Source organism: Lichenostomus cassidix, chromosome 1, assembly GCF_008360975.1.
Source record: "Lichenostomus cassidix isolate B80296 chromosome 1, HeHo_3.0, whole genome shotgun sequence".
NCBI lineage: Eukaryota > Metazoa > Chordata > Aves > Passeriformes > Meliphagidae > Lichenostomus > Lichenostomus cassidix.
This window is the reverse complement of record NC_139479.1, coordinates 50,017,888-50,032,978: the sequence shown is the minus strand read 5'-3', so window position 1 is coordinate 50,032,978 and position 15,091 is coordinate 50,017,888. Positions and strand designations below refer to the sequence as shown.

The window sequence follows — 15,091 nt, the reverse complement described above, 5'->3', positions numbered from 1 at the left end:
AAGTGGTCTGAATAATCTTCAATGCTTTGTTAATGAAGATGGGGCTAGAATATACCAACATGATAATAGTAGATTTTGTTGTGTACAGCTTGTACTAGGATGAATGAAATTAACAAAGGTGCAAAAGCTTTGCCACATATGTGTGCGATTCCTTTTTACAACATACTGGGTACTAGCTGTGGTTTTCATTGGCTTGCTGCTCTGAGTTTAAGCCTAACTTTAATATAGTTGAAAAAATAGCTATTTGACTGAAAAAGACCTATTTAAGACCTAATTATTTTTTTATTTTTAGTTCACTGGGGCAAAATCTGTATCATATTATTTGAAGCCGTAGCATATTTAGAGGTCTTGTTAGACAGCCACTACTGCACTTTCCCCAGCACTGGGCTCTTTACATTTTTCTTTCAACTTGTTCTTTTCGTAAAATATTTTTTAAAAATTAATATGGTAGCTCTTGTATTTTCCACTCACATTCTTTATATTTAGATTGAGGAGCTAGAGGAGAAGCTTAATGATGCACTCCATCAAAAGCAGCTTTTGTCTTTACGACTGGATAGTCAGTTGGCATTACAGCAAGAAGAAGCCAGGTATGATGGAAATAAAATTAAGAACTTCATTTTTAACAAATTAATGAATTAATTTGAATTTGTGTTATTGAGTTATTAACTGAAAAGGTAATTATTAGTTGCAGGAGTAGGGTTTCTTTTGCAGATTGTATTAGTGTTTTCATTCTAACAATTGAATTTACATACTGAATTTACATGTAAGTAAATTTGAATTCAACTCTCACTGGCTGAAGTTTGTGGGTTTGGTTTTATGTTACCTTAATTCAAAACTTAATAGGAAGAGGGATTAAAAATGTTCTTAGTACCAATAAAGAACAAAAGAACTAGGCAGAGGTGGCAGAATTTCCATCAATTTAAACAATTTTTAATAACTGCAGCATAGATGATATGGGAAAGGTAAGTGCATAATGTTTAGCATTTCCAATTAGTACTTCTTGTTGGAAATGCTTTTGGTTGATGATGTAGAACTCACTTTCCATGTTGTTTTTCTGAAATATTTTGAGTTAACCTGAAAAATAGACTGCCTAGCAGGCTTCTCCAAACAACTTTGTCAATCAAATATATTAACACCTGTGAAGAAAGCGTATTGCTTACATAGTCTCACATTAAAGTAGAGCTTACAGGATGTGACTAATTCCAAGTCATATTCTGTAGTAAGGGTAGAACAGATTCAGGGATATGAAGCCAGACCTAAGAGTAGTTACAGCAAGGTCTTTCAAGTAAGAGCATTGTCACTGTGTATGCTTAGATTCATCAGAGTGGAATATTTTTATGCTGGCCGTACTTGAGTTATCTAAGGAGTGCTCAAAAAAGTACTGATGTGCAAACTGTTATTAGTAGCCATTAAAAAGTTAAACTAATTTTCCCAGTCTTTTCATTAGTCCTCTTGGCAGTCTTTTACTTCACTTTTCATCCTTGTTTGAATTGTACCCACTGTGGACTATGTCCTTGTGTGACTGCTTTGCTGACCTCAGCCTTCCTGTTATCTTTTTGAAACCAGATGTTGCATTGTAGTACTAGTTAGTATTTTTTATTCCTTTTTAAGAAATGCAGAAAATAGCGTGTTTTAAAGAGTGATTTGAATATATTTTCAAGAGTTGCAGCTAAAAAATCCAGACAGGTAGTTTAGCTGTCTTTGATTTAAATAAAATAAACACTTCTAAACATCTTTAACTGATGTGCAGTTTCTCTTTCTGTATAATGCCTTATCACTGGCGATAACAGTAGTAGTGGTATTTTAAGGCTGGAAGTAAGTTTCTGTGTTTTATCATAGTAGTGGTTGGTTTGTTGGTGTTTTTTTTAATAAAGGACTGCAACTTGGTATTACAAAGTTACAGTGGTTAGAAAATTAAGGGTGCATGACTGTGCATGTGCTGAAACTTGGTAAGACACAAGTTCAAGTTACTATTGCTTTATTTGGTGATTTACTATTTCTTTGGGGTTTGCGTGGAAATAGATTCTGCTTTTTCATGTTTTTAACCTTTAAATTGGTAAATTAGGTTTAGTTTGTAAATTCAAATCAGCATATGTGGAGGTTGTCTATTCTCTCCTTGTATTGTCAATGGCTATAAAGTTCTTGGCTTTTTATATATACTGTATCTGATATGACTGTATAACCATGGTGGTATACATTCTTGCACTGATCACCTAATCTTTGTAAATTGTTCCCTCCACCAAATAAGCATAACTCACTTCTTTGTCAGGGTGTTTTGAAGCTTTGTCACTTGTGTTACTCACGACCTGATATCTTGTGTTTTCAAATCCATCTTGAAGGCAACATCAGGCTCTAATGAAAAAGGAAATGGAAACTATTTTGTTGAGACAGAAGCAGCTGGAGGAAACAAATTATCAGTTGAGACAGAGGGCTGGAGATATCCATCGTAGTTTGCGAGACTTGGAGTTAACAGATGAATGCTATGAGAAGCTCAAGTCTCTTCCTGAAGATCAGCTTTCTATCCGTGAATATGTTTCAGTGAGTATTGGGGTTAAAAGTATAACCTGTATCTTGAGACTGGATGGGACGGAGTTAACTTTCTTCATAGCAGTCCGAGTCTTGCTGTGCTTTGCACTGGTGGTTAAAACAGTGTTTTGGCTGTTGCTGGACAGTGCTTGCACAGCACAAAGGCTTTCTTTTTTCCCCATTCTGGTTCCCCGTGCCCCAGCAAGCTGTGAATGGTCATGAGATTGTTAGGGAGCACAGCTGGACAGCTGGCCTGAATTGGCCAAAGGAGTATTGCATACCATGTAAAGTCATACTCAGCTGTATAAACTGGAGGTAGAGGAAGGAAGAGGAAGTGGGGGGTGGTGGCTTCCAAGGTGGCTGTTGCTCAGAGACTGGCTGAGTGTCAGTCTTGATCAGTCTCTCCAGTTTCTGGGAGGTGGTGAGTTCTCTGCTTTTTCTCTTTCTTTTTTACTTTTTAAGCTCGCCTCTCTTTCCTTTACTAATTGTTTAGAAAACTCGACACCTGAGTTTTCTTGCTTTTGTTCTTCTCACTCTCTCCTCTGTCCTCCTCCCAGAGGATGCAGCAAGTGGGTGAGCAGCCATATAGGCTGCTGGGCAGGGTCAACCCAACACAAGCTGTAAATTGTGGTGGGTTGTGGTTTTTTCCATCTCCAACTAGAAATAAAGGACCTTCAGAGGCAGATGTGTTTCTGCATTAGTCTGTTATGACTGGGTTCCAGTAAAGAGAAGAACCTTTTAATCCCAGATTCTGATGTCTTGAAAGAGAGTAGAACTGCTGACATATTTGAAGGAGGTTGAGCAGATGGGATATTACAATTAAAATGTGAGCACACATTGATGATATGAAATACAGCAGGCTGAAGAAAGGAATTTGAAACTTGTCTTGCCAGAACCACAAGCTGGGATGGCTCTTGCAATATCCCTTACTTTTCTCTTATGCTTTCCATATGTCTCTTTCCTATTTGACTAAACACAGGAGCCAAAGTGTACCTGAAAGTATACTTCAAGACTCATTTTCTTGATTTAGGGTATTTGTTAATTATGGCTTCTGGTTATATGGAAAGGCCATGGTGTACTCTGTTTGCAATAAAAATAAATATGGGGACATATTTAGAGAATCCTAGCTGATTTAGGAGCATGAAGAAGGTTTAGACATGTGAACCTTAATTCACCAAAGTATTAGCATTGTACTTATCTATAGAGCTTGTTATTAAGGAAGCTGTAAATAATATGATGTTAAAAACCTTAGTACATTTGTTGAGGTATAAATGCTACATGAATGAATTCTCTGGATCAAAGTCATGTTATACTATGCTCTAGGTATGTACAGAGAAGTAAAAAATTTTACCTTTATCTAAAGGATGTTCTTGAGAAGATCTGTTAAAAAACTGGGCTTTTGAAAGTGCTAGGAAAATCATGAGGCTCTGTGGGATAAACAAAAACATGTAGTTTGGGGCCTGTTAAGTTATTGCCCCATAGCTGTCTACTGTACCCACTGCCCTCTGCAGAAGTATTTTGGGGGGGATTTGCTGCTTCCTGCATCACCATGGTTAAAAGAACCAGATTTTTAACAGAAACTGAAATCCATGTCAATGGATCTATCGAAATTGATGTGCAGGAAGTTCTGGACTTCAGGAATTGATTGACAGTCAGTACAAAAGACTCTGTAGCCAGGCAGGACAGATACCAGGACTTAGTAACCTTGTCAGCTGCTTTAAGTGAAGCTGTCACTACTCAATTTAGGTTTCATTTGTGAGTCGGAAATGGCTGTCAAAAAGATGTGAAGTGAGAGAGATGAGTAGCAGCCACCTTCTACTCTTAACTGTCTCTTCTTTTACTCTTGTGTATAACCAGTAAATGTTATTTTTGTCTGTGACACAAACTCCTCTACTTAAATGTTCAGTGAAGCCCCTTTCTTCTTCACACGTTACTTTTTCTTTTGAAGAAGTAATTTTTAGACCTTTTTTTTTCTGGATAAGGCATTCTAAAGATGCATTGTAGTAAGGTGCTGTTTTCTGCTTTTTTCAGCTTCTTTTAGCAGAGGATTAGTGTGAACCTAAAGGTATCAGTTAAGCTTGGTGGTTGTTTGTCATGACTTTGAGTTGCGCAGCTGATACAGATATATAGATGCTGGGAGGCTACAGAACTGTTTCGCATATCCTGTCTGTGCATTCGTTTGGCTCTCAAAGGCTAGGGAAAGGACTTTGAAGGGAATGCTGTTTTCTGCTTTGCTTGCCAAAGGAGAAATTGTGCGTTTCTCAGGCAGTTAAAATTTCTGGCTCCAGCTCTAATAATATAGTCTACGGATATTAGGGTAAAATTTTCCTTGTCAAGAAAAGGTCCTGCTTAGACAACTCGAGCAAGAAATTTTCAGACTCTTTTTTTTTTTTTCCATTTATGAATTATAAAATACTGCCTTGCAATTCTCCAGGATGGAAGTAAACATTTATGTAATGCTGAGATTTTGTTTGAAAGCTGGTGCACTAGACCAACAGCAGGAAGAGCTTAAATGCATATTTTGGGTATAGAGATACTCTATTTAAAATACTGGAATTAAAGCAAATGTGAGCTGTTTTTCACTGTTCTTCCACACAGGGGTGCAATAGTGACATGTTAGAAAAAATCCTAGTTAATGTTTAATGCTAATGATGATAACTGAAAAATTATATTTAAGCATCTTTCTCTTAAAATAACACTTTTTTGTAAAAATTCAGATTTTTAGTCATTTCTAAGATGCTTTTAGAAGCAGTATATGTGAAATTTTAAAGTACTTCAGGCTGTTAAGTGTTTCAGCTGCCAAGCACCAGTTCAGTTTGTTCAGTAAAGCAAACCTCTTGTGTACTCCACAGTAAAAAAGTTCTCAGCAAACTCTTAAAAAATTATATCTCCAAGTTCTGTTTGAACTGAGTTTAATTGTCATGTCTTTCAGGTGTTTTTTCTAACTGCAGCTCAATTGCTGTTTGTTTAAGAAGGCAGTTAACTGATGCAACTGCTTTCACATAAATTCATTTAACAGAAGGCAACTTTTTAATCCTCTGCACCCACCCATTTTTGCTTAATTCTAGTTTTCCATTAAAAGTGGTGGGCACATGCAAAGGTTTTTTTTAAAATTGCCCAGAAAGCGTTAACTGTTTACAGGACATCAATATAAATTTGTCATTTTTAAGACATGCAGTTGTTTCTGAAATCCCTTTTACAGTAAGTTTTGTTTCTGCTATATTGAGTTGGCAAGAGGCAGTGTGCTTTGCCTGCTAGGTTACATGAATGTTTACTGGCGCTCAAACCAGCTAAATAGCAGCAACAGTTGAACTGCTACAACCTCACCCTCCTCTGCTGCATTCATTTGCACTTTGTTATTACCATGCAGTGATCTTTTCTGGTGAAGACTGTGTAAATACTTTTATCCTTGATACCTGTATCCCATGCAATCTTGGTTTCAACTGGGAAATCTGTTTTAAGGTTGCTGAGTTTTGGGAAATAATTGTGGTGTGATAGCACAGATTAGGTTCCCTAGGGAAATTGCAGTAAAAATACATGAACTTACTGGAAAAGCAGGTGTGGTTTTAAAAGAAAAAAAAGTAATGCTTTAAGTGGTTACCAATTAGTGATAAGGTTATTTTTTTCTTAAAAAATGACCAATTGAAGGATCAGATGCTAGAGTTAAAAATACTAATCTTCCAGTCATGTTGCCTTATTGTATAAAGTATGCCATATTGTATAAAGCATACTACACTTGTGTTTACATTGCAAACTTCTATGGCTTCTGTGTTTTTTTAAAATTGTATGCTGTCAATTATATGAAATATACCTGGAACCTTTCTTTGTCTTCTGCTATTTGCACATAGCAAAACAGAGACCTGTCTTCCTTCTTCATGGAAGTTTAGTACAGCTTGCTCTTGAATGCTTACTTAATTTGTGCTTTCTTGCTTGTATTTCTTCTTTAATCATATATCAAAGAAAGCATTAGGAATGGAGGGCATGCAACAGCTTTTGCATGAAAACAGTGCTTAATTATTTATTCTTTTCACACACACCCCAAAATGCAACCTTTTAAGGTATCAAGTTAATCTGGGAATAATAACCTCTGTGTACGTGTGTGTGGGTGTATATCAAAAAAGCACTTTCTTCTTTGTTTTGTCTCTTTGTTTTTTAATACTAACTTTGTGGTTTTACTGTTTTACTACTGTATTTTCTAGTCTTTTTCTCTTGATCAGTAGAAAAGTTCTGAAGAAGTTTTATGGATGTGAGACTTACTTGCCTGTGACTATGCCTATGACTAGAGAGGGGAAAGAGAAAGGAGTATGTATTACAGAATTTAAATGTTTTTAATCCTCTAAGAAGGTTGGGGGTTTTTGGTGTTAATTTAGCAGAGTCAAGTCTTTTAGAGCCTTAGTTGCCTGGCGCAGTCAAATCTATATAGCAACACACTTTACAGCTGAAGGTGTGTATGTAGTGAATGGGGGTGTCATGGTTCTTCCTGGTTATGTGCTGTTCATGCTCCTGTGCTTGCTCTTGCATTTTTCTTGGTGCAAATTCAGCACACTGAGATGGCAGAAAACAGAAATTAATCTCTACTCATTTCTACACACCCCATAAAAATTTATATTGGCTTGGGGGAAATTAGGAAGTTAAGTTGGTTATTGCTAAATAGATTTTTTTTTTTGTATGTTTGGGGTTTTGTTTGTTTTGAGGGTTTTTTTTCCTGTTTTTACACTGTTATCAAATAGATAGGCTCTAGATTTGGTACAAGAAAGTGTATAGGCCATGTGGTCCATTAACAACTGTATTTTTTTGATTGAGTAGCCTGACTGGGAGCTGCCTTAGTTGTACAGCAATATAATCTCTATGTCATGCCCTAGAAATAATTTGGTAAATTATTGTCATAAAATGTTGTTGATGTGTTTTTGGTTTGTAGTTTTGCAATTGCAATTATGCTAGTCTCAACTTTTAATATTTATCTTGCTCTTCTAGGTCCGATTCTATGAAGTAGTCCATTCCTTTAAAAAAGAGCTAAGTGATCTACAGATGAAAAAGGAGAGTCTAACAGAAGAACTTAGTGGGTACAGATCCCAGCTGAAGTGTCTGACAGAGGTTTGTCCTCCTTAGTTATGTCAGTTAAGAAACTGCAAATATATATATTGTGAAAATCTCATTCTCCAAGTCATTATTTGTGTATAAGATCTAAAAGCTTTTTTACTGTAATAAGAATTACTGCAGGGCGGGAGGCAGGAAGGGAAAGAAGAAATAAGCTATATACATCCTTGTATAACAGCTAATTTTATGCTGTGGCTACCCTGCAAGATTTGCTCATGATGCTGTTCAGGGTACTCTCTTACCAGCTGTGTTGTGCTTTTGGAGGGCAAAGTTTCAGGGTGGGGAAGCTGATCCAGGAGATCCACCTAGCAGCAGCTGAAGACGCTGTGATAGTTCAGTGTATAGTTTTTGAAATGGGGATGTCTTGGTAGTAGTTTGCTTCACCTTTTGTTTTAATGTTATGAAATTGCATTTTTAAAAGTTCTCAGAGTTGAATCTTCTCTGTTATCCTTTTCAATTCTTTATTTTTTAATTTTCTTATTTATTTCCATACTAACGAAAAGATAATTTGATTTCAGGTAAGGTATAAATGCCAGAAGTAGAGAAAAAAATTATATAAATATATTTAAGTTTTAGTTTCAAAGATATAAGGAATTGAAACAGTATCAAAAATATGTTGTTTCTAATGCATTTATGAATATTTATAGTATTCTTGGTATGTATATGGCTGGGTGATTTGTATTTTAGCTTAATTCTGCATAAATCTGACTACAGTTTCAGGTACTCAAAGTGTATTAATCCAGGTCATGGCTAGCAGAGATTTAAGTGACACTGTCATTTTACTGCTTCTGAGAATATATTTTAGTGATTGCCTTTTCTTCCCCATGAAATTTACTTATGAAATAATCAGGTGTGAGGAGAAATTATTTATACAAGTTTATCTTGTGCAATTCATGAAGTTTCATTTCTCATTCTGATTGAATTAGAGAAAGTAGTCAATAAGATTTATGCATTTATGTGCTTAAGCATTTTGTGTCTCTATCTCTGGTCATAATTGAGATTAAGCTAATCCTGTTAATTTTGTTTTACATCAGCATTTTACTTCATTGTATGCTTAATGTGCTCTGATTTAATAAAATTGTACAGGAGGATTTCAGCCTTTGAGATATGATTGACATCTATATTAACTTTTGCTGAAGAAAATTAAGAAGATAGTAGATAACAATAATTAAAGTTGTGCTAGAAACACTTTCCTTGGTACGTTGACCTTTTTTTACCAGAGGGACTTCTACTTTTGTTCTTTTTACACCACATGGTGGCAGTATCGACCTTTCCCACTGATCTGTGTCTCGAAGTTTGAAGTGTGCTGTGCTTTTCTTTTATGGAGAGACTTAAGAGTCTCTGTATTTTGATTCTGACAAGTTTAAGTTTTACCTTGTGACTTGGTGAGTGTCACTGTAACACATAATCTAAGGTACCTCAGATAAGGTAAGAGCAGCATCATCAGGATGTGAGGGTACTTTAGAATCTCTAATGTGCTTGGTGCACTGGAGCTGACATACCTACACATCTCTTGCAGTTTATGAAGAAGGGATTTTCAGGTGTATTGGTGGAGTGACATATTTGAGCTCTTCAATAAGGTCAAGCTTTATTGCAAGGAGGTTTATCAGTAGGAAATAAAGTTTTGTTCAGAGCCTTACCTAAGATCTTACACTCTTCTTTTACTGGATTTTTTTTTATTATTCCAGTAACTTTTTTTCCTGGTACATGAAACGTAGTTGCTGAAGTCTCTTGCCTGTTATTTAATAATCTATACTCTTTTTCTGAGTTTCCATCCAATATTCTGTAAATTTTAAGTTTTCTCTAATCATTGCGATACTTTTGTTCACTGTGTAGTTTATCAACGAAGTCTGTTCTGAGTTTAAAACTTCTTTAGGAAACTGTTAGTACAGAAGTTTGAAATACAGTCATCACTGAAGTTAAGACAATTGGGTTTTGGATTTTTTCTCTTTTCTTTTGAGAGAATAAGCTACTCCCTACAATAGGCATTCCTTTCTTTTCCCTACTCTTGCAAATAATTAAGGCTCTTCTTAATGAATTTCAACACGGATTTCTTCCTTTTTGGGACATTGAAAGGAACAAAAAATTAGCTTAGCCCAAATCTTTCTATTAACTAGTAATGTCTTGGTGGAGGAGGATTTTGCTGACTTTTCTGGTTGTTCATGGCTGACCAACTAGGTTTGAGAAGGTTTCATACATGTATTTATTCACTCAGAAATAAAGTCATAAGAAATACAAGACAACTTGTTTAAGACTCCTAGGAAAGTCTATCTAGCCAACCAAGAATTTAAAAAGTTTGAAGGAAAATCTGAATTTGTCTTAATAGGTTAAGTCAACTTTAGGAAATGAATTCATCAAATAATAATCAAATAAGACAACCATGCGGAGTCTACAACTTTGTAAACTTCTCTTGGTGTGTTGCTGTTCTTAGCCCTTAAAGGCTGCTGAATCTGTAACACAGACCCAGTAGGGCAGGGAGCTGTTTCTGACAACTGGTAGCAGAACATGGTTTTTGAAGACTGATTTCTAGCACTGGAAGATGGTCTGATAAAAGATGTTTGTTCTGCTGCTCTCTGTTTTAAAAGTGGTCAGTATAATTGCTTGTGCTGTCAGTATAATTGGTTGTGCTGCACAGCTGCTGTGTTAGCGGCTCTTTGTACACAAATGTTGTATCTGTGATTTAGACCAGTGCAGTTCCTCTGATTCCAGGTACAGCAGCCACAGCCTGGAGAGTGGCAGTGGTGAAAGCCATGTTCTTGTACTGCATTGCTGACTGACTTGTTACTAAATGTGTGGTATAGGCTTGTTTTAGTCCTCCTTTTACAGTGCTCAGTACTTCATGTATAAATAATGTTGGCACCACCACCTTTGGAGGTAAAGATAGAGGAGGAAATCTGGCTATAATGGTGTATTACCAGGAGCTTCCCAGAAATAAAACCAGCTTCTGATGTGTGCATTCCCATGCTGAACATCAGTTTACTATTTTCAGAGTTGTTTGCTTCCAAAGTGGTTAGAACCTTCCCTCAAACAGATGTAATTTACTACTCATGGGTTTCTCTCAAGGCTGGGACAGTGTCTGGGAAGGAAATCTTGCTTTTCTTTGTACCTCCAGAAGATTAAGTATTGCTTTCTTCTTCTGGCTGGGAGCTTCTTGGCAATGTTTTCTTGGAATTTGGTATTGATACAGTTTTATCAGGACTTCCTTTTCTTCAGTTATTTTTTCTATAAAGTTGCTTTCAGGACTTGCAATAAAATTTATAGCATGAGAGTATCTGAAAGCTGTGGTTATCCTAAAGACAAAGCTGGTTAGTGTGGGACAAAGATCTTTTCTAAGACTTCGTCTCTGAATCAGGATTAGTAACTGTCAGGTTTTGCTAGACATAACTAACAATTTTCTCTGTGATAATGTTTTCCAGCTGGAGGAAAAACGTATCTATAGTCTTCAAAGAATAAACTAAGCTTTTGTACTCACTCAGGATCACTTGGCACTGGATGTGTCTGAATGTTGGAAAATTGAGGCGGTTGTTGCTACTTCAAAAAGACTAGGATCCCTAAGGTTTCTCCTGAAGTTGGCATATCTGTAAAGACTACACTCTAGAACACTTCCCCAGCCCCCTGACACCACTTCTTTCAAGCAGTGCCTAGATTATTTGGTCTTCATAACTCTCATGAGACAGATGAGGTCTTGGTCTTAGGTGAAATACATGCCTATATTTTTTTTCGCCATGGTTAGTATTGTTCAGGAGAAAAGCTGCAAAGAAGATATTCTACCATTAACTATGAGCTTGAGGCAGCAGTTTAACATGTCCAAGATTCAAGGAAATTACATGTCTATGAAAGTTCCCTTTTCTATCCAGTACCTTTGTACTTTTTTGATACATAGCTATGGCTCACATTGACAGCTAGCTGTGGTTCAGAAGTACAAGATGGTTTAATTATACCACTCTGTAATGATGTCAAGGATCCTTTTTACCTGAGAATATTTCACTGAAGATTCTAGTCAGCTCAGATCCAGAGAAATGAACTTTTTATTTCTCCACTTTCTTTTTCTATAGAAGCACTTACTCCAAAGCTTTTATTTCATAGTTTTCTTGCAGAGTTTCTCTATTTTGGAGTAGCTCAGCATTTTTGTTCGTAATTTTTAGTGACAAACAGTGACCTATCTACAATCAGATTACCAATTTCCAATCTACAAGCAGTTTACCAATTTCTTAGCAAGTTACTAAAGAGATGTCTTTTTTATCCAATTATGCAATTATATAGAGCTTTCTTCCTGACATTTGGGCAGTTGCATTCCAATAAATAACGTATTGACCAGTAATTTTTTGAATGCAGAATATGTAAACAATTGAAGGAAAATGTCATCTTTACAAAGGAGCAGCACCTTGTTCAAGTAACTGGAGGAAATTGGTTTTCACATCACAATAGTACAGTAGCTTTACATTTGTCTAGGGCCTTTAAGGTACCTTAGGATATGAACAAAGTGGTGGCTTTTGTAAGTGATTCTTCAAAGACGAAGATCTTCTAAAAGTCTTTTTAAAAGCAGGATCACTTTCTTTCACAGGCTTATCTGTAGACAGTGTAAAGAAGTCATGCTGCTTCTGCTTGAGTGGCTGATTAATCTATTCCCTGCATTTCTGTTTGTCTTCTTATCTGCAAAGGCTTTTTGAAAGATCAGCTAATCCCTATCATGTATTATGTGTCACTAACTTAGTTCAAAAAGTATGTCACCTGGATTTTGCACTGAAGTTCAGATGGGTGTTTATTTTGCTGACTGCTATAAACCGCTGCTCATTCCAGATTGAGGATAGCAGTAAAGTTTAATATTATTAAACTGAGGTCTGCCATTAGATCTTTAGTTTCTCTACCAGCTTGGGTTTTAAGTAGTGCAAATCAGGCAAGTTGAGAACCTTCTTGCTTGAAACATCCATGTGTGGACAATGTTTCTAAACCAAATGGATGCACTTCTTAGTAGGGACTGACCCATGCCCTGTAGAAACCACCTGTACTGGTTAATGTTGAGTCTCTTAGGCAGCTCGGTCAAGAATTTCCTTAGGCAATGTTTGCCTGTCTGTCTCACACAGGACAGGTTTGGTTTTTCATTTGTCTTAATCATCTCATCAGTCTGCATTGATGCTCTCTGCAGAAGCAAAAATTAGTAAGAGACTGAAGAAAAGCTGTGAGGTGTTTGGAGTATTATCACAATCACATCCACTGTGAGGAAATTCTGTTTGTCCTTTAATTATTTTAAGGTTTGTAGGCTTGCTTAGGTTATCATTACTTATTGGTGCTATTTCCAGGACCTTATTTCTGTCCTTGTAAGAGCTCTATATCTTGATTCTTCTTCAGGACAAAGCTGTTCATCTACATGTTCAAGCTATCTTTTGAAGATAAATGGAAAGATAAAGCTGTTCCATTGCAGAGATCTTAAAATCAGTTCAGGGTATATGGACACTGTCAGAAACTAAATTGACTTCATCACCTGCAAAGCAAGGCTTCTTCTGCTTAAGCACAGGCAGCTTGATTGTATGTCTTTAAGATCTATTTCTATGGAAGTCCAGAAGCTTGTGTATGTGCTACCTGGAGAGATGCATACAACATAGGAGGTTTCATGTGTTAGCCTATTTGCAGTCTAGACTGAGTATCAGCTTGCTTTGTCGTGTTTCTTCATGTGATTAAAATACTACTTCGACACCTTAAGATTAGGTAGATGAAAAACAGTGACCTGTGCAGTATAATTAGTGTTTCTTCAGGAACCATAATAAATCTTAAAAAAAAAAAACCAAACCTAACAAACCCCTATAATTAAGGTAGGTGTTAGTATCGCTTTTCAAAAGCAGAATTTAACTTTCCTTCCCTGGAATTACCGTATTGTTAAATGACATTGACATGACATTAGTAGCTGATTTATTAAATACAATTCAAAAGTAAGTTTACATCTTAGGTATTAGAGGGAGCTGTTTTAGCAGATATTTAGCTATTCTGTTAACTGTTGATTTAGAGCTATGACAACTTTGTCCAGAGGTTAACCAATTTAATTTTAAACTTTCGATAGTTGTCTTCTAGCTGCCAGATGATACTGTAGGAGCTTCAGTAGCCCACTCAGTGAAGGGTGTGTGAATTCCAGCATGGTATTAGCAGGAGAATGTCGCAAGATATCGACAGAAAAATTGTATTCTAGACTTAATCTTTCAATTTGCACTTAAAAGTTAAGTGCCCTTACCAACATTTCCTATTGAAAGATGAGTCATGTTTGCACTGCATAGCAGGGTACTTGCACTGTTGTGTTACATATTTGAAACTGTAGCTAACTTGTGCACAGCAGCTTTTAAAAATATCTGACAAAGACTTTACCATTATAATAATGCCATCTTTATAAATAATAAGTAAACTGATCAAAGAAGAGAGTGTTCTATAGTGGTCTGTGAAATATGAACTCGTACAGTGACTTTTACTGCAAAATAAACATAGTTTGCAGTGGCTAAATCCTTGTTTTAGTAATGACATCTTAAGGCTGTGTTCACCTTCAGTTAATCATATTGTGATGTCCATTCATAATAACCAGATAGAATTATTGGTTATCAAGCATCCATTATTGAGCTTGCAATCAATTACAATGGTAAAAAAACTGAACTCAGTAGTATTCTGGGAAATATGATATGGAGAAGGTCTAGATGCCTAGGGGTATTCTCAGATTTTTAATAAGAAACTCTTTTTGCAGTTCGTCAGCTTTACCTTGTATAAGTGAATGAGCATTATTATACTGGTTGTTCTTGTGAATAAATTACTAAGTAGTACAATATTTAGGACAAGTAAGTAAGATAAGTTTGTGAAATAAGTACCTACCTAGTAGAAAACTGGAAAATGAAGTCTAGATTGGAGATAAAGGTATAAAAGTCTCATATTTCCATGGAGAGTTGGAGGGAATGAGTGTGATTAGGAAATCTGTTACTCTTCAAAAGGAATACCTAATGTTTTAAAAGATGAATAGTCTCTGTGTGTTCTCTTGCTTTGCTTCTGTTGTTTCCAGAATAATCTCTCAAAGTATATGAGGAGGAAAAAGAAGAGAAAATGGAAATTAATGCTTGGATAATAAATTTACTTAATATAAAAATAAATTTACTTATTGGACCATTAAGTAAACTTTTTTATTTTATTTTATTTTTTTTCCACCAAAGCCTTCTATGATATGCTTCAGCAAACTTAAGTTACCAGGTACAATAGCTACCATTTGGGAGTAACTGGCTGAAATCTTTCACATGATGACAGATATTGCCAAACTTGCTGAACAATCTATTCTCTTTCTTTTCTTTTCAAATTGACTAATAAGTATCTTCACAAATCTTTTCACTTGTCTGAAACTGTTGTAAAGGTTGTGACTTCTGTGCTCCTAGTATAGGTTTGCAAACCACCGGCTGTATATATGAGGGTTACTGGTCTTGGAAGTTGTGTTAATGGACAAATGCAT

The 15,091-nt window shown here is 36.0% G+C and overlaps 1 protein-coding gene across 1 annotated transcript in view; it reads left to right on the top strand.

Moving 5' to 3' along the window:
• PIBF1 (progesterone immunomodulatory binding factor 1) overlaps nt 1–15,091 on the top strand; it is a 102,990-nt gene that overhangs the window by 1,905 nt on the left and 85,994 nt on the right. The window contains exons 3-5 of the mRNA XM_085058484.1: nt 487–587; nt 2,340–2,538; nt 7,501–7,620. Coding sequence (XP_084914610.1) covers nt 487–587; nt 2,340–2,538; nt 7,501–7,620 — 420 coding nt within the window. The remainder of the gene's footprint in view (nt 1–486; nt 588–2,339; nt 2,539–7,500; nt 7,621–15,091) is intronic.